This window comes from Eschscholzia californica, unplaced genomic scaffold, assembly GCF_041429995.1.
Source record: "Eschscholzia californica isolate CP2 unplaced genomic scaffold, dmEscCali1.0.p SCAF_4, whole genome shotgun sequence".
Taxonomy (NCBI): domain Eukaryota; kingdom Viridiplantae; phylum Streptophyta; class Magnoliopsida; order Ranunculales; family Papaveraceae; genus Eschscholzia; species Eschscholzia californica.
Genome location: NW_028238461.1, coordinates 48,425,087 through 48,444,283, shown reverse-complemented (window position 1 = coordinate 48,444,283; position 19,197 = coordinate 48,425,087). Strand labels below are relative to the sequence as shown.

General features: G+C 36.8%; 4 protein-coding genes across 4 annotated transcripts; 3 read left to right on the top strand and 1 right to left on the bottom strand.

Moving 5' to 3' along the window:
* Nucleotide 1: 1 nt before the first annotated feature.
* Nucleotides 2–2,925, bottom strand: FDC2 (2Fe-2S ferredoxin-like superfamily protein). The gene is made up of 8 exons (XM_086634385.1): nucleotides 2,851–2,925; nucleotides 2,705–2,799; nucleotides 1,362–1,556; nucleotides 936–999; nucleotides 711–799; nucleotides 487–555; nucleotides 330–374; nucleotides 2–243 (listed from the first exon to the last, which is right to left on the bottom strand). Exons 2-8 carry the CDS (start codon nucleotides 2,789–2,791, stop codon nucleotides 199–201), a joined length of 594 nt encoding a protein of 197 aa, XP_086490511.1. The 5' UTR covers nucleotides 2,792–2,799; nucleotides 2,851–2,925; the 3' UTR covers nucleotides 2–198.
* A 1,413-nt stretch (nucleotides 2,926–4,338) lies between these two features.
* LOC147545521 (GDSL esterase/lipase At5g45910-like) lies at nucleotides 4,339–5,771 on the top strand. The gene has a single exon (XM_086635826.1). The coding sequence runs from the start codon at nucleotides 4,339–4,341 to the stop codon at nucleotides 5,635–5,637; it is 1,299 nt and encodes a 432-aa protein (XP_086491952.1). The 3' UTR covers nucleotides 5,638–5,771.
* Nucleotides 5,772–5,946: 175 nt separating this feature from the next.
* LOC147545520 (U-box domain-containing protein 44-like) lies at nucleotides 5,947–10,678 on the top strand. The gene is made up of 4 exons (XM_086635078.1): nucleotides 5,947–6,050; nucleotides 6,801–7,977; nucleotides 8,065–8,365; nucleotides 8,811–10,678. The coding sequence occupies exons 2-4, from the start codon at nucleotides 7,264–7,266 to the stop codon at nucleotides 10,259–10,261; spliced, it is 2,466 nt and encodes an 821-aa protein (XP_086491204.1). The 5' UTR covers nucleotides 5,947–6,050; nucleotides 6,801–7,263; the 3' UTR covers nucleotides 10,262–10,678.
* Nucleotides 10,679–11,877: 1,199 nt separating this feature from the next.
* Nucleotides 11,878–16,887, top strand: LOC147545519 (uncharacterized). The gene is made up of 6 exons (XM_086635077.1): nucleotides 11,878–13,458; nucleotides 14,207–14,310; nucleotides 14,407–14,509; nucleotides 14,614–14,912; nucleotides 15,889–16,194; nucleotides 16,289–16,887. Exons 1-6 carry the CDS (start codon nucleotides 12,366–12,368, stop codon nucleotides 16,649–16,651), a joined length of 2,268 nt encoding a protein of 755 aa, XP_086491203.1. The 5' UTR covers nucleotides 11,878–12,365; the 3' UTR covers nucleotides 16,652–16,887.
* The last annotated feature ends 2,310 nt before the right edge of the window (nucleotides 16,888–19,197 follow it).

Sequence of the window (19,197 nt, the reverse complement as noted above, 5' to 3'; positions counted from 1 at the left end):
GTGAGGGGAGTGCCCGAATTCCATTAAGTAAACAATAAACATGTTCCTATTTTGCACCACAAACTTGATTATTAGATACAACCCTCATTGTATACCCGGCCACTATGCTAGCTGCGGTACGGCGGTTGGGCTTTTCCTATTAGATATACAAAAAAGTTGGCCGATCTTTTCTCAACACCCTCTACGACATAAACTTGATTATTCGTCTCCCATGGCCAGCTCTAATGCGTAATCGTCTCTTTCCTGCAAGTAAACGTAAAACTAAAACATGAGAACGCAAAGCCGAAAAGTAGTTTAATCACCTATTTCATAGTTTTTTATGAGCTTACAATTGGTCCTCGGGCAAAATATCTTCCAAATTGCAGCCAATATACCTGCAGCAAAAAGGGTTAATTGCATAACTCAAAACAAAACATGAACTTGATGGAGAACTCAAGCATTTTAGATAGAATGATTATGTTACGTATTTAGCTCTAGTTCATATACCTCGTCTTCGTCTTGAGTTTCAACTTCTAAATCCGAAGATGGGAAGCCCACACAGAGCAAAGCGTACCCCTAAATGGAAGCAACAAATAGATGGAATTAAATCAATTTTCTGATACGAAACCTATGTCATTTTATGAAGTGAAGTTTCTGATATGACACTGTCGAGAGTCGAATTCTCGGTTGAGTCTTAACCGGATTAAGCAAAAAGGGTAAACGCTACCAACCTGAGATTTGAGTTCAGCAGATATCCCAAGGGCTTCAGGCTGTCTTAACTCTCCTGACTTTACTCGAACAGCACAGCTAGTACAGCAACCTGTGTTTTAGCTTTAATGGTAAACTAACCAACACCATAAAAGATAGTAACATTTCTAAATTTAAGCCATCCAGATGTTTTTTGAAGTAAATTATTGGTAAGAAAGAATTTTCGAGTCTATATTAGAGGAGCATACCATGCCTGCAAGCAAACGGCAAAGAAATGTTCTGTGCTTCTGCTGTGTGTAGTATATATTGGTCCTGCATTTAACGAGAGAAAGAGAGTAACGTTTTAGGCGTTAAAATTTCCCACTTGTCATGGTTCCAGATAAAAAAACTGGAATCCTCCATTCTGAAATATTGAGTTGTAAATATAGTATAAGCAATATCTTGAATTTGATTTCGTTAAATATATTGGCTCACCGGAAACAGAAACAACTCGTACATTGTCGTATATATACAAATTCCCAAGGAAGTGTATATACGTGGGTAACTATTTAAAACTTTAAATACATGGATCACAAAGTAATACAAGTGCAATTTCCTGCAGCTTAAGCCTACAATATTAATATTTCGATGGGAATACTGTCGATATTTAACACCATATGATGGTAAGGATATACCTCTGGAACAAGAAACTCGTGAACCACACCTCGTTGCCTATCATGAACAGTGACTTTGTGCTGCTGCTGCACCGATGACGGGCTGAGCTCTGATATCCCTTCCACTGTTTGTAGCTCCGCTCTGGGCACTTGTTGTTGCTGCCTTCTCGTGGTAGAATGTTGGTGGTATTTTCTGTTTGTTACTGGAAACGACAACTGAAAAAAATCGGTTGGTTTCGAACAATTCTAAGTGCAAGAAGAACAATTATAACAAGAGATTCCACAACAATAGAAACTAAGAAATCATGAAAAAAATTTGCTACCCTTGATAGATAGCACTAACTACTTCACTTGAGACATTCCTTGTTCCTTATAAAGAACACTCTCCTGCTTGATAGTGTGAGAATAGCTACAAATGGAAAAAAGGGTGATCTAGTAACCAAGAATATAATGTCTAGGTCTTCTCCACTCATTGTCAATTGGTTTTCGTTAAGTTTGTGGTCATCCAACTCAAGACCAATTAGCAACGAGAGGAGAGGACCTTTACATTATGTGCTTGGTTGCTAGATACCCCTTCTCCGATGTGGGACTATTCTCACAGTTTTGAGTTGGATGAACATGGTAGCACAACTAGGCCCACACGTGTAGGTTCAAAAGCCTCACGTATTTTATATCATAGGAAAAGGGTGACTTAGTAACCAAGAATATAATGTCAAGGTCTTCTCTACGACTCTACTCATTGCCAATTGGTTTGAGTTGGATGAACAAATAGCTCTTTATTCATTACAAAATTTAGTTGTGATTTCGATTCAATGTAGTTGCGATCATAAAACTTAGTTGTGATGTCTAAGAGAGACTGGTGGAAATGAACACATTTCCGGAAAATGAACCAATTTTCTAGAACTCAGAGCTTAAAATTTAACAAAATGCAAATGTTCCAATTGCGTGAAGGTTTTCTCTTTACATGGAGAGAGATAGCTAACCTTTAGTGAGCTAATCAGTCTAGAATAAACCTTGATTTCCAAGAAATTAATTAGACTTTATTTTATGGTTTGATTGGAAAAAAAAATATACATTTAGATAAAATGGGAAATCAGCATTAGATATGGAAACAGAAAATTGGGTTTTTCAAAAGAAAAAAAAAGAACTCCATCAAGTGATTGAAGATAGTAGAGAAACCTCTTCTGTTGGAGATGATTTTAAAACTGGGATGCTCTTTGGGTGTGAATCCACATTTGAAGTTCATAAATTACATACTTGAACAGTATAAGTAAAACCCATTTCCAAATTTAATCTACACTGGCAATCAAATAATTTTATTTCCTAGAGAGAGAGAGAGAGAGAGAGAGAGAGAGAGAGATTACCAGATGGTGATAGCTGTGGCTGAAGCAGAGCTGTGATGGATTTGAACAAAGAAATCTACTCTGTACAGATGATAAACCAGATGCCATTTTTGTTTCTCTCTCTCTCTCTCTTTACCTCTCTATATCTCAAAGCTGAGGGAAGCAACTTTCTCTCTCTCTCTCCTGTGGAAGGAGTTGAGTTCAAAATGTTTAATGAAGAACCCAAACTTTTTACCCACCTTATCTCTTTCATGATTTCATCGGATATTAAATGGGTGGGTCTATAGGGGCGCTCCCAGTTTTTTTGCTTAGGCGCTCATTTGAGTCATTGACGAGTGGATAATGTTTCATTCGCCCGATCTCTAGGCGCCCATCCTCAGACTGGATAGGACTTCGCTTGTTGTATAGTCTGAGAATTTGCTTATGGTCTCGGACTGGACCAGTCTGAGAACGTTCTAAATTTTTTCAAATCGGTGAAACATAATTACTACTTACAAATTACTCTAAAATCGGTCGATTAATAGATAATAAACATTTTTGCAAGGGTTTGAACACTTTGAAACCCTTTCAAACGTTTGATTAAAAAAAATAAAATCATCATAAGATTAGAGTTTTTAGAACCGATCTTAAAAAAAAAACAGAGGCCTTTCGAGCTTTTTCTTCAGTCTGTTTCTTTGAAGAACTACAAATGATTTTGAAAGAAAGATCTAATTAAATATGGAGGGCTTAGGAGGAAAGAAAAAAAAAAGTTGGGCTCCTTTATAAGCACCCAAAATAAAAGATCACTTTTAACAGAATTCGACTCTTGATCGTGTCCTATCAGAAACTTCTCTTCATAAAATGATATTGTTTTCGTATTTGAAATTCTTTTAATTTCTTTTGTCTATTGCTTTCATTTATGGGTACGCTTTGCTCTGTGTGGGCTTCGCATCTTCAGATTTAGAAATTGAAGCCCAAGACGAGGACGAGAGGAACTGGAGATAATACGTAGCGTAATCATTCTATGTGAAATGCTTGAGTTCTCTATCAAGTTCTTGTTTTGTTTAGAGTTATGGAATGAACCCATTCTGCTGGAGGTATATGGGCTGCAATTTGGAAGATATTTTGCTTGGGCACCAATTGTAAGGTAATGAAAATCTAAGAAAATAAGTGATTGAACAACTTCTTCAACTTGGTTTGGATGTGACAATTATGCATCGGAGCTAGTCCTGGAAGACGAATAGTCAAGTTTATTTTGTAGAGAGCGTTGAAGAAAGATCGACTTAGTTTGTATATCTAATAGGAAAACCCGACCACGTTTGACGGCCGCAATAGTGGTTGGGCAATACTATGAGGGTTGTATCAATATAATCAAGTTTATGGTGCAAAATAGTAACATTTGTATTGTTTACCTAAGGGAATTCGGGCACACACCCCCCCCCCCCCCCCCCCCCCCCCCCAAAGTACCTGATGAGATATCAGACTCCCATTTGGATTAGTATTCCTCAAATTCTTGCTAATTGTAAAATAGAAAGTAGTAATCCTTGTGTAAAAAGGAATCCCATTTGACCCGCAATTTCACCTCCATAATTAAATAACCGCCCCACTTCACCTGAATAAATACCCCACACTTCACTTCACTTCTGCTCGCATCTCTTTCACTCTCTAAAAGCTATATGGCAACCAGAATGGTTCATGTGAATATCCTTGCTTGGTTTATACTACTGTTAGCAGCAAGTTGGGTAATGATTAGTACTACTGCTGCTGGAAATACTAACGAAGAAGAAGGAAGAAGTTCATGTATAACTTCAATTTTTAATTTTGGGGATGACATATCGGATACGGGTAATTATGTGTTACAAAATCAAGAATTAATCGTGAATTCTGCATCATCATCTCCTCCTCGCCCTACTAACCTCACTTGGGATCAAGTCAATCGTAGTCCTGATGGTGTTCATCAAGACATGAGTTTCCTTCATGGTTATATTCGTCCAAATCGAACTTATGGAGATGTTCACTCTCTTCCTTATGGCATCACTTTCTTCAACAAGTCCTCTGGACGTTTCTCTAACGGTCGTCTTATCATCGACTTCATGGCTGAAGCTCTAGGTCTCCCATTCCTACCACCTTATTTGGCTGGAGATAAGCCTGAAGATTTCAAGAGCGGTGTAAATTTTGCAGTCATTGGAGCTACTGTTCTTGACGATGAAATTGTCAACTCCTCGCTATCCCTTTCTCCAACTAAGAATTCATTGGGTGTTCAAATGGAATGGTTCAAAACCCTGCTCCCGTCTTTGTGTTCTAACTTCATAGAATGTCAACAATATTTTGGTAGTTCATTGTTTCACATAGGAGGAATTGGTACTTACGATTACACTTTAGACAAAGACAGCAATGAACTCCAAGATATGGTGCCTAGTGTGGTTGGTAAAATTACAGGCACGGTTTATGAGTTAATATCTCTAGGAGCAACACAAGTAATGGTGGCAGGCTTAATCCCAATTGGATGTCCTCGTAGAGCCCAAAATAACTACCCTCATGAACATGTCTATGATCAGAATGGGTGTATTTATGAGTTGAATCAAGTTGCCGATCATCACAATGCACTCCTTCAATTCACTATCCAACAACTTCGGGAGTTATTCCCTCATGTCAACATAATTTACGCTGATTATAATTCTGCATCAATGCGTTTCATTAACTCAAGACGTGATCAATTTGGATTTATAGAGAATAAAGATGCACTCTACGTAGTTTGTTGCGAAGCAAGAGGGTTGGACGCCTACCTCTATGAAGATAATGCAGAGACGTGCGAGATGAACAATGTCTGTAAGAATCCAGATAGTTACATAATGTGGGATGAAACACATATGACTGAAGCTGCTTATCAATTAATGGCTTCTGGAGTTATTTCAGGCACCTATACTGCTCCATCTTTTGACATGTCTGCTAGGAAGTGTTCTTCATCACATTAATAGTTTTGTCGGATTTATGAAGCTACTCAAAACAATAGATTGTACTACTTGTTTAATTAGTGAATTTTCTTAATGTTCTTTTGAAGACTTGTGGAACTAAATTGGATTAAATATATTGAAGTTATTTTTTTAAATCGATTCTTTATTTTTTTTTCAACTTGAGCTATCTATGATTCCAGAATTAGGTTTAGCCTTAATATTGTTATAAGCAAGCATTATTGGAGCAGTCACACAGTATGAATGGACTGAAAAGCCTAATTTTTGCATGAGCATGGCTGGTATAAGTGTGATTCCGAGAGGACTCAGAGTTTGCATCCGTAGTTCATTTTTAGTGTGTTGTTCTATAGGGACTTGGGGATGGCAATGGTTCTTCACTTCTTGAGGCTATAAAATATATGTAAGTTCTGAAAGCCATCCATCTCTTCTCTCTCCCATTCAGCCATTAGAGTTGGGTGAAGAAAGACTGGTAAATTCTTGGAGAGGGAAAGAGGAGAAAAAATTGATACGAATAGATAAAGTATGCTTGGCTCCAATTGCATGTAGAAGTTAATTTATATTTTGAGATAGTGTTAAGTGGGTGGTATCAATATATTTTTCTCTTTCTCGGTGAAATGATTGAAGAAGCGGAGAGCAACATCTTCTTCAATTACCTAAGGTGTGAAACTTAGAATGTCAGTGTTGCGAGTACATGTCTTGAAAGCAGGGAAAAGGAAAAAATTGATAACGGTAGATAGCAACCCTGAAGTAAAATAATTTTCTCAAATAGGGTGTTCAGTGGGTCATTTCAATTTTTTTTTCTTAATAAGTAAACATTCCTAAATGATTGATGCTCCGTGACAAAAAATACACATGAGCACGACCCGACAATTTACAGAAGAGATTAAAATTCGACAGTCTCTTATTTAATCAGACTGGTCGCACATTTGAAATTTGTTATACAAACCATACATTTACATACACAAATACAACGAAAGCTAAAAAAAACATAAACACTCTAACAAACTCTGGTTTTGTGCCCAAAAATACACACCAGCACGACCCGACAATTTATAGAAGAGACTAAAATCTGATAAAGTCTCTTATTTAATCAAATCGGTCTCACATGTGAAACTTGTCATGCAAAAAATATACTCACATACACAAATACACTAAAAGTTTCAAACCGAACCACCAGAACTCGATTAACTCCTCCTATACAAATCCATAAATCTTTATACAACCCATATGAAACCTATACGATTGTTCGTGGATAACCAAAATGAACGTGTGTATTTGAAAAGTGACTGTTGACTTTAATTTTGACTTGGTCTTCGTCTTCCTTTTAATAAAAAAGCAAAAGTTTTCATTTTTGAATGTTTGACTTGATATTCTAAATGCCGTATCTTCTTCATTAACTTCCAACCAACTAAACGCCATTCTTACTTTTTCCCTTTATCCCACCAACCACTTACATATCGACACGTGTACTTCATCTGTCCCACCTCCAAATAATCGTACAAACTGTCGTATGTTATCACTTACTCCATTCTCAGTTCACACCTCCTCCAACAAGGCAAAGCCTTCATCGTCTAGTTCTCTCTCTCTCTCTCTAGTTTCTCTCTCTCTCTCTAGTTTCTCTCTCTAGAAATGCATCAGAGAAAGCACTCCAGAACAATTTCAGACCTTCTCTCTCACATCCAATCTGTTAGAGAGATTTCTTCAAATGAAATCCAATTCGAATCAGAAACCAATATCTTCTCTGAATTTCTACTTCTTCTGGAAAAATTATCACCAATTTTGAACGATTTGAAATATTATAACATCAAAGACTCTATTCCAATCCGTGAAGTGATTGAATCAATTGAAACAAATCTCAAACAATCTTTCACTTTGATTCAGAACCCAAACTCAATTAAACAGATGGAAGAACAAATTCATGATCTTGGAAGTTTTTTAGGTCTTTTTCTTCTTTTTGTTTCTGATGATGTTTCTACTGAAATTAGACAAGAAATTGGGGAATTACATAAAGAAATGATGAATTTTAGGGTTGAGAATGATTTGGGAATGGAAGAAGAAGGAGAAAGTGAGAAGAAGGAGAAAATAGAGAAAGTTTTGTTTGATGTTAATGATGTTGTTTTGCAGATTAAATATGGTAATGAAGTTGAATTGAAATTTGCATTATTGGGATTAAGTACAATGATTAAGAACAAAATTATTGATAAAGAATGGATAATTATTGATCAAGAAATTATCCCAATTTTGATTAGAAGATTAGGTCGAGCTAAGCAAGATAATAGATTGAGTATACTTATTATCCTTAGAACTTTGGCATCTGAAACTAACGAAAATTTGAAAATCAAGGTAGATTAAAAGTTCAATTTTAATGGGTTTTTCTTAATTGTTATTTTCTTGTTGTTTTTCATGAATTAAGATGATAGTTTTTTACAGGAGAAGATGGTGGATGTTGGATCATTGTCGATTTTCGTGAAATCGTTGGTGAGAAATGCCGAAGAAAGTAGAGAAGCAATGGGACTATTGTTAGCTGTTTCGGATATCGTTGAAGTTCGTCAACGAATTGGAAGAATTAAAGGTTGTATAATTATGTTAGTAACATTGCTTAATGGAGATGATCCTATTGCTTCAAGTGATGCTAGTATATTGTTGAATGCTTTGTCAAGTAATACTCAAGATGTACTTCATATGGCAGAGGCTGGTTATTTTAGACCATTAGTTCGGCACCTCGTCGAAGGTATCTCTCTCTCTCCTTATCTAAACTATCATTGTATATTTATTTTCGTAAATTTAGTACTAGTTTTGATCATTTCATGATGCATTTGTTAATGGGTTTTTGTTATATTCAAGTTTGTGGACATGTCAATAAGATAATAGTGTATTTAGTAAACGAATGGGTCTTAAGTTTCTCATTAGTCTTTGTCAAGTGCGGTTGTTGATTGGAACCCGTTGAGGATCTAGCATTTGACAAGCTTCTAACATACGGTCAACCAAATATCAAAACCCTAGCAAATATTTGGGGAGTCAAAGAACATCGTCGTTCTAGAATCCAGATTGTTTACTTTTGTACATAAAACATTTTCGTTATCTCGTTTGTCTATATAAGAGTTGGTTAAATTGTGAAGTTCTGACTTCTCAGTTTTCAGCTAATATATTGATCTCTTGGCTCCAATTATATGCAGGTTCTGACATGAGTAAGGTTCTCATGGCAACTGCACTTTCAAGGATGGTACTCACGGATCAGAGCCGAGCTACCCTTGGAGAAGAAGGATCGATCAAACCCCTAGTCGAAATGCTTAATTCAGGGAAACTTGAAGCCAAGATATCTGCTTTGGGTGCATTACGAAACTTATCTAGTTTGAAAGAGAATATAGAACGTTTAGTCAATTCAGGAATCGTAGCAACTCTCTTGAAGCTACTTTTCTCGGTTACTTCTGTTCTAATGACTCTTCGAGAGCCAGCATCTGCCATTCTCGCAAGTATTGCCCAATCCAAATCTATTCTCGGTAACCATGATATAGCTCATCAAATGCTTTCTCTTCTAAATTTATCCCAGCCCACTGTCCAGTATCATCTTTTACGTGCACTAAATAGCATTATCAGCCACTCGCGTTCATCCAGGGTTAGAGCTAAAATGAAGAAAAATGGTGGAATTCAGCTTCTTTTACCTTTCCTATCTGAAGACAACATCGAAATCAGAATGAGTTCCTTGAATTTGCTCTATAATCTTACTAAAGATCTGTCCGGTGACTTAACCGAGCAACTTGGAGAAACATATATCAAGATTATAATCAATATTATTTCGACATCAACCGATGAGAGCGAAAAAGCTGCTTGTTTTGGCATATTGTGTAATCTCCCTGTTAGTGACAAGAAAGCAACCGACATGCTAAAAAAGGCTAACATTCTGCCGATTTTGATTTCTATTCTCAGTGTAAGTACCAAAAGTTCAATGCCCGTTGAGAATTTGTTACTTGAAAATGTAGCAGGTGTACTACTTCGGTTTACAATTTCTTCAGATAAGAAGCTCCAACTTTTCTCAGCAGAACAAGGTATAATCCCTTTGCTAGTAAAGTCACTCTCAGTTGGATCTATCATTGTCAAATCTAGAGCAGCAACTTCATTAGCTCAGCTATCACAGAATTCATTTTCGTTAAGTAAATCCAGAACCTCAAAATGGTCATGTATTTCTCCTTCTAGTGAATTTTGCAAAGTTCATGATGGGTATTGCTTCATTAAAACTTCTTTTTGTTTGATCAAATCCGGGGCGGTACCTCCATTGATTCGGATATTGGAAGGTAAAGAAAGAGATGCAGATGAAGCTGTTCTTGGTGCTCTTGCAACTTTAATGCAAGATGAGATTTGGGTTGAAGGAAGCAATGTTATAGTCGAAGCATCAGGAATTGAAGCCTTTATAAGTGTTCTTGAATTAGGAACTCTGAAGGCTCAAGAAAAAGTAGTATGGTTTTTGGAGAGAATTTTTAGAGTTGAAGCTCATAGAGTGAAGTATGGAGGACTTGCTCAACCCATTCTCATTGAACTCACGCAGAAAGGGTCGTCGAGTTTGAAACCAACCATCGCTAAGATTCTAGCACATCTTGATCTTTTGCAGGTTCAATCAAGTTACTTTTAACACAATCCAATGAAGTTAAGCAAAAAATGCTATTCATTTCTCAAACTTACTTCGAAAGTCCATTTCTCAAACTTACTTGGACTGTCCATCTTTTCGTCCGAAATTTTGTGAATTCGAGGCGGAAGAACCAAACAAGAAAGACGATAACGTCTTAAATCTTTTTGGTCATGATTATTCCGAAACAACCAGATTCAAATTTTGGTATCTACTGAAACGCACATGTTACCACCCAACTAAAACAACTTTCACTTTTTGTTTGTGATCTATGATCAAATGCCTTTTTTAGTCACTTCTTCGGTCAGATTCTTGTGTTATTGTACATATAATTATTTCATTTGTGATTAATGTGTAATTAAAAAGATACCTATGTTTTGTAAATTTTGTGACATGTGAAAAAAAAAGAAAGTGATTTACTAATCCATCTCTGTGGATAGGTGACTGGCTAATCGGCCAAACCCAAAGGAGTATTTTGGTATTTGTATATTATTGGCAAATTTCAATCCAATGAACTCTTGTACTAAAAATTTATTTGCCCCCTAAATCAATTTTAATTGATTAAGTCTTTATGTCTCGAAAATTATTTGGAATGCCCTAAAGGGGCGACCTAAAAGAAAAATGTGGTAGATGCTTGGGTAAACAAAAGGCCGCCTTTAGAACATCTTAAAAGTCTTCGGGAAATAGAGACGCCAACTTGATTTGACCCAGGGGCATATTCATTTTGAGTCTATTTTTTTTTTCTTTTTTTTTTTGCCCCCTAATCTTAATCTCCTTCTCTCTTCCTTCGCCTCTCTCCCCTGCCCATCCTCTTTCGCCCGTTCATCCCTATCTCTATTTTTCGCTCTCTCATGTTGAATCTCTCTCACTCCCAATGTTTATCTCTCTCTGGATGGCTCTCTCACTCATTCTCTTTATCTCTCTCCCTCTCCCCACCTTTTTTTCTCTCAAAGTACCGGCAAAGTGAAGTATTCCCTTCGCCGGGATGAAGGACCTTGATGAAGGTAGTGGAATCCTCCTCAAGGGTCTCGTGGTCGCCCCATCCCGAAGTATGAAACCCTAGATGAAGGTATTGGAAGCCCTCCTTGAGGTCCCCTTCGTTCAAGACGAATAGGGCTCAAGCGAAGGGAACATTACCTTCGTTTGAACTGTGTAAGAGAGAGAGATATTCCCTTCGCTGAAACAATGTGAGAGAGAGAAAGTGGGAGAGAGGGAGAGAGGGGAAAAGATAAGCAGCATAGAGGGAGAGAGAAAGTGGGGACTTCATAATCGTTATAGGAAACTTCTTTTGGGTGATTCATAATATTACTGGGCCATTCTAAACGTATCAGAAAAAAATGGTTTTCTTACGCATCATGTCCGATCCTTCGTTAAAGAACGAAGGGGGGAATTTCTTTTAGGAGTCGAAACACTCCGAGGGCTAAATATAGATCGTTTTCGGACATAGTGGGGGAATTGGGGGGCTTTCATTTCTTCGATGTAATCTCGATGATGTCGGGTTTTGTTTTTCGTTTGTTGCACTTTGTTTATCCTTCTTTTTTTTGTCGTTTTCGCCGCTTTGGCTTGTACATATTTTGTCCCTCCTTCGTTATAATTCAATCACCTTATTCAAAAAAAAAAATGTCCGATCCTTGGTGCTATAGTTAGACACTGCCTCTTAGGTCCATGAGTTTTTTGGATCGAATCTCGGTGAATGCAGTTTATCACTAAGATTTATCTCATGTACCATGATGTATTGCATATTAATCATGATGTATAGTTAGACTCTTAGGAGTCCAATCTCAAAAAATAAAAGAAAATTAATCATATGTGAAAGTGGCGCCTACAGCTATTGTACCGGGCCCCTTTAAACCTCCTCCCAAAAAATTTTAGGGCGGTTTTGTTTTCTTAGAGTGATGGCCATTAAAAATTGATCAGATTTGACAGACCAGAAATACTCCAAAATAGTGAGAGATCTTTCAGCCTTTCTTTCTCTCTTGTCGTTCTTCTTTCTCATCGGGAGTAAAGCTCAATCGGTAAGTTTCGAAACCCTAACCCGGTCTCACTTACTTATATCATATACTATCTTCGATCTATAATTCTATAGCTAGACTTTCAGTTTATTAGAAGAATGGTGGGGAAATACGAAAGAAGTCATGGTGATGAAGAATTGAAAGAGGTTAGGGTTTCATCAAGACGTGATGATAAGGAACGAAGGGGGGAATTTCGTCGAGATTTAGCTAAAGAAGACGATAAGATTTCTGAGAGAGATAATGATAGGAGGAGGCGTAGAGATGATAAAGATTCTGATGATGATTATGGTGTAGATGGAGCTTCTAGGGACAAGCATCATCAGAAGCCTAGAGAAACAGATAATGGTCGTAGAGATAGGGATCGTAATTCAAGACGCGATTTCGAAGATAAGAATAAGAGAGATTTAGATAGAGAAAGAGATAGAGAGAGGAAATTCGATGAATATAGAAGCCGTAGAAATCGTCGGGATGATGAAGATCTTGATGATAAGAATAGAAGAAGAGAAAACGAGGGAAAATCTATTAGAAGAGAAAGGGAACAATCAAAAGTTGACGAGAAAGAAGGCAAAGAGAAGAAATCTGAAGTTACTAAATTAGAAAAACCACCCACTTTGGTTGAAGCAAATTTGGGTAGGAGTGGAGGTGTCTATGTACCTCCATTCAAGTTAGCGAGAATGATGAAAGAAGTGGAAGACAAAAGCAGTGTGGAATATCAGAGATTAACCTGGGATGCTCTTCGTAAGAGTATTAATGGACTTGTTAACAAGGTTAATGCAACTAACATCAAGAATATAATCCCAGAGCTCTTTGCCGAAAACCTCATTAGAGGAAGAGGTCTCTTTTGTAGGTCTTGCATGAAATCGCAAATGGCGTCGCCAGGTTTCACGGATGTGTTTGCTGCATTATCTGCTGTGGTCAACACAAAGTTCCCTGAAGTGGGCGAGCTTCTTCTGAGAAGGATCGTGTTGCAGCTCAAAAGAGCGTACAAGCGGAATGATAAACCTCAATTGCTCGCTGCAACTAAATTTATAGCACATCTTGTTAATCAACAGGTTGCTCATGAGATTATAGCGTTAGAGCTTCTAACTGTGTTATTAGAAAATCCTACTGACGACAGTGTCGAGGTTGCTGTCGGGTTTGTGACTGAATGTGGTTCACTTCTTCAGGACCTTTCACCACAAGGGCTTCATGGTGAGTACTTTTTATAAGCATATAGTTGTTTATCTTAATGATTCGTAGATATTCCAACTCAGCCGCAGTCACTTTTGAGGCTTTCTACTCTTTCGCCATGAAGCATAATTAACTAAAAGAGGAGGGTGTTATGTAGATTTTGAAATTCAAACAGATATATCTGTCGCAAAGAACAATTTAACCTAACCTAGATTTGGTGAAATGTTATATAGATAGTAGTTAGAGACAGTGGACCGTGAAGGTCAGATTAGTCGTTTTATCTGGGGCAATATATTTTCAACTGAATACCATGACTTTCTGATGTGTATGGATAGTCTGGCTGTGGCTAGGTCTTTTCTGTCGAGGGCCACTCACTTGGCCCTGAATTCCTTTCGAGAAAGAAATTTGTTTGTTATGCACAACTAGATTACTCGGACTACCACATCTTTCCCCTCTTACACTAGTAGTCAGTAATAGACTTATTTTGTGGTGCCTCACTGATTTTTTTCGTTGGGTCGTGTATGAGGATGAATACTTGGGCTCTTGATTGTGAAACTTATACATTTCTCTGGATTCATCTAGTAGTGAGTCATTTACTTAATTATGCAATTTTCATAGTTATGTTCATTTTGAATTGCAAATGATTATTGGCAGTGCTTGACCATATACATATGCTTTAGTCATTTTTGGTTCAATAGCTATTGTTCAGTCAGTACATTCTTTTATATTGTATAGTGTTAGCTCTTATTTGTTGTTCTCATCCAATAAGGCATCTTTGAGCGCTTTCGTGGAATACTTCATGAAGGAGAGATTGATAAGCGTGTGCAGTTCTTAATTGAAGGCCTCTTTGCTGTTAGAAAAGCTAAATTTCAGGTACGTCTGATGTTTCCAAGTTTCAGTGAAGTGCATCGTATTATTGATCCAGTTCGGGCATATTATGATGAACTGAATAATTGTTCGCATTTGCAGGGATACCCAGCTGTCCGACCAGACCTGGATCTTGTGGAACAAGAAGATCAGCTAACTCACGAATTATCCCTTGAAGATGAGGTTGATCCAGAGACTGCTTTGGGTAATATATCTTGGAACACAATGCTCTTTTTAATGGAAGTCAGGCATTTATACTCTATAGTTTTACTGCACTTTCTCTTATTTGACTTATTTTTAATCATTCAGATATTTTTAAGCCGGATCCTCAATTTGTGGAAAATGAGCAACGATATGAAGACTTAAAGCGAAACATCCTTGGGGATGACAACGAGTCCTCTGAAGATGCAGACTCTGATGCTGGATCAGATGAGGACGATGAGGAAGACTCTGATGAAGAGGATGAAGAACAGATGAAGATCAAGGATGAAACAGAGACAAACCTTGTCAATCTTCGGAGAACAATTTATCTCACAATCATGTCAAGTGCTACCTTTGAGGAGGCTGGTCACAAGCTCCTTAAAATTAAGCTTGAACCAGGTCAAGAGGTAACTAGTTTGCAAACTCTAACTGTTAGTTTCAGTTGCTCTAAGTGCTTTAAACCTTTCCACTATTTTCTCAACTACTGAACTATGATCTAAGTCAACGACTTGCTCAGAAAAAGTAAATACTTAGGACTACATGATTTCGTACTCATGAGTATATAATTCATAACAGAAATAAGAAGAAATGGGAGCCTATTCTGTGAGTATGTAATTCATGAGCATATTACTAGAACTGTTTCTTCCGAGACATGCATGTAATGCTTCTTACAGTTTTTGAACTTTTGGTATTTCGTTGCCAGATACTGTTATATTGCACTTTGCTCTATGCTGAGTTATCCTGTTTTGCTTAGTCTACCTTAATAGAGTTTGACATTCACATAGTGGGACCCGGCCTGTCTGAAAGTGATTTAGAATATTGAGAACTTGTTATATGTGTCTCTGTTAGGATGTGTTGTTATGTTTTATACCTTATTTTCGTAGAAGGAGTCTGAAGGTTGGGTTCTGGCGAATAGGCTAACATTTAGCCAGCTATGTTCTTTATTTTCATCAAACTCTACCCCTTTATATGCAACTTTCGGACATAATTTGGGGATACTGAATGTCCTCAGGGACACCTCTTGCTGGGTTGAGTCACAGTCGATCTTCACTCAGTGTACAATAAACCCAACTTTAGCACCAGGCACTAAAGCTCCTCGTGCAACAACAAGCAGCATCTTGGCTTAATGTTTGGTGGTTTACTTGGCGAGTTTGTGTTAAGATTGGTTCTGTGTATGAGGTTGAAGTCAGCAATACTGAATAGTAATCTAGAATCTAGGTCAATTTCTTTTGTAAATATCCCAGGAATCTCTGCGAAGTATTACTTGTGTAGCTACTTCTGTTTCATGTACTTGTTTTACTTGTTAGCTATTAATATATCTAGTTGGAGTTTTACGAGTGTATGCTTAACGATTACCTTTTCCCCGCTTTTTCTGTGTTACAGATGGAATTATGTATAATGCTTCTAGAGTGTTGCAGTCAGGAAAGAACTTATCTTAAGTATTACGGGCTCTTGGGGCAACGATTTTGTATGATTAGCAAAATCCATCAAGAGAACTTTGAGAAGTGCTTTGTCCAGCAATACTCAATGATTCACAGGCTTGAAACCAATAAATTGCGTAATGTGGCGAAGTTCTTCGCTCATCTACTTGGCACAGATGCCCTTCCTTGGCATGCTCTAGCTTATATACGATTGACAGAGGAAGATACTACATCATCTTCTCGTATCTTTATAAAAATTCTATTCCAGGTATGTCTCAGGTTTCAAGTAACAAATAATCTAGTGAAATAGCCCAATTTTATCGAGGCTTGAGTCTAACTAAGATATGATTTGTAAATGACAGGAATTGGCTGAGCACCTTGGAATGCGACTGTTGAATGAGCGACTTTCGGATCCCACAATGCAAGAGTCGTTCGAGTCCATCTTCCCCAGGGACAACCCAAAAAACACAAGATTTGCTATTAATTTCTTCACATCGATCGGTCTTGGTGGTATAACAGAAAACCTGCGGGAGTACTTGAAGAATATGCCTAGACTCATTATGCAGCAACAGAAACCCGTGTCTGAATCTGATGATGATGGGTCTTCGAGTTCAAGTTCTTCAAGTTCAGATGGTTCAAGTTCTGAATCAGAATCAGAATCTCAGTCAAGTTCTGAGAGCGAAAAGGACAAAAGGAGGCGACACAAGAGGAGGAGGAGAGATTAAGATGGTAATCTGCAGCACTAGTAATTCCTATTCGATGCAGCACCCTGGTAATCTAAGTTATCGTTCTTTTTTAGTTCACAAGCATCACTAAAGATTAGGTATTTGGTGGTTGTTTTTTCTTCTGTAACATTGATGAGATGAATTCTGGTAGGCATTTGGAACACAAGAAGTTTTGGTTTCTTGTTTTGTTTGTGTTAAACTGTATGTTTTTAAATTAAAGAATATTAGAAACTGTATCTAGTGTGTTTTATGCATATCTCCTTGATGACTGATGGTGTTATAGGAAATAGGCTCAAACTATAAGAGTAGTTAGAACTCAGGGGAAGCTAACCAACCATTGTGTTTTTAGGGTTCAGCTTCTTATATAAAGTTCGCACGGGCACGCATGAGTTTGCCCTAAGAGCGCTAGCTTAAAAAGTTAGGCAATCTTTTTAACAAATATGTTAACCAATATCAACGCCTATAGCGAGTATGGAGTCCAATTTCTTATAGAACAATATCAGGCCAGGCCAGGAAATTAGGGATTGGGGGAACAAGCATCTTTCTAGCTTAGTTAGTTAAGTCTTAAAACTAAAAAGAAGAAGAATATTTGGCACCATGGAATTACAGCATCAAGTATTTTGCTTTGGACATAAGCAAGCATATCATCTAATCTAAATCAGTTAGACAGTTTAACCTAAATCATAGTAGCTTAGTAGGGGTTGGTACAATATAAAGTGGGAAAACTAGAAGAAGACCAGTTAGATGCTATATGTTTTTGTTAACTTGGAATTTGATGGCCTTTATTCTTCTTTATATTTTTAGTGTATAGGGGAATAATTCACTTTTTTTTTAGTAGGTGCTTTCTTACTTCCATTTTTCATGCCTTTTGTCTTCCTCCTCTTTATCTTCTAGTAAAGGACCCTCAAAGTCAAAAACTAACACTCTAAAGATCAGTCTTTTACCATCTCCTTTCTTAAAACTCTGAAACAAGATTGAAATTTGTGGTTTTACTTTTGCCCATATATATCATAAGGTAGAGTACTAATACAAGGGCATAATACATTACGAATTTGCGATCCTCGTAATGATAATATAGTGAATTAAGTTAACCTAATCACTTATCTCGAAAGAATAAGAGGTACAATGTGAACTAGAAAGCTAATAGTTTTTGACAATATCTTAAAACAAAAGTAAATTATATGTAAAGAGAAAGGGAATACGATGCCCCCGACCCAAAAAGAAAAAAAGATATTTTGGAGAAGGTGTCTATACAAAGGAAAAGAAATTAAAGCAAGCATATTATCATCAATTCATCACACTATTACATGTATATATACAAGTAGTAGTCATCCACATTATACCATAACATACACAATATTAACTTCATTGTTGCTTCTCTCTCTCTCAACAATTTAGTTTCAAAATGAACAACTCAGAGCAACATGATCCCAAACATACCCAGGACCAAAAACCTCCTCCAGGTCCTCTCTCCTTCTCTATATACACAATAAGATAACCAAGTTTCTATAGTTGGATTTGATTCATAATGAAATTGAAAGTATAATTGTGTTATAATGTTTGATTTAATCAGGATACCCAGATGCTAATGATCAGAGTAATCCCACTAGGAAACAGAATTGTTGTCCTACCACCAAAAAGAAAGGAGACAGAGGTTTCATTGAGGGCTGGTAATCTTAACTTGTCTTACCACAAATTTTGTCATTCATTTTTTTTTTCATGTGAGCTTCTACTTAATTAGTCATAAACTTAAAAAAAAAAAGGTGATTCATATTTATATATCATTATTGACATGGTTGTGATATTTACTTTGTAGTAACGCGTCTGGCTCAATAACCCCCGGATTATAAGGCTTGTTTAGTCTGCCTACATGAATTCTGCAATTTTTTACATTCCATTTATACTTCCACGGGTGCTTCCGTTTGGGGTCTTTTCAATTTAATTAATAAGAAATCTTGCAATTTTTATTTTGCATAGTTTATAGATGCAAAAGAGAAATTAGTCTTGGTAGTACACTTAATAAACACAACAAAAATACAAATTCAAAGACAAAGGAAAGCCATCCAAATTTTCCTAATCTTTCTTTATTCTTTAAAAGTTTGTTCATTTATAAAATATGATTATGTTTGGTGCAGTCTATTTGCTTTGTGTTGCTGCTGGATATGTGAAGAGTGCTTCTGAGGATGATCATGGCAACTCAAGAGTGTGAGAGTGTGGGTTTGATTGAAGATGGTGCATAGTTAACTTTCTTTTAGGTTATGGTGTGGATTTATGTTATTAGTATTATTATACTTGTAATTAGGATTATCATATCCTTCCTACCTTGTTTTGAAGAAGTTTATTTACTTTGTGATATACTTTTAGAGGCCCTTGTTATGAAGAAGTTTATTTACTTTGTGATGTGTTTTTAGAGGATATTAGTTCTTCATGGGTGATTATATTTATGTCGTAAATAATATTTCGGATTCTCTATTTATTATTTGAGTTTCCTATCATGTGTTGTAAGGTCACATAATAAGATATAAATTCTTTTTTCTTTTGAAGTA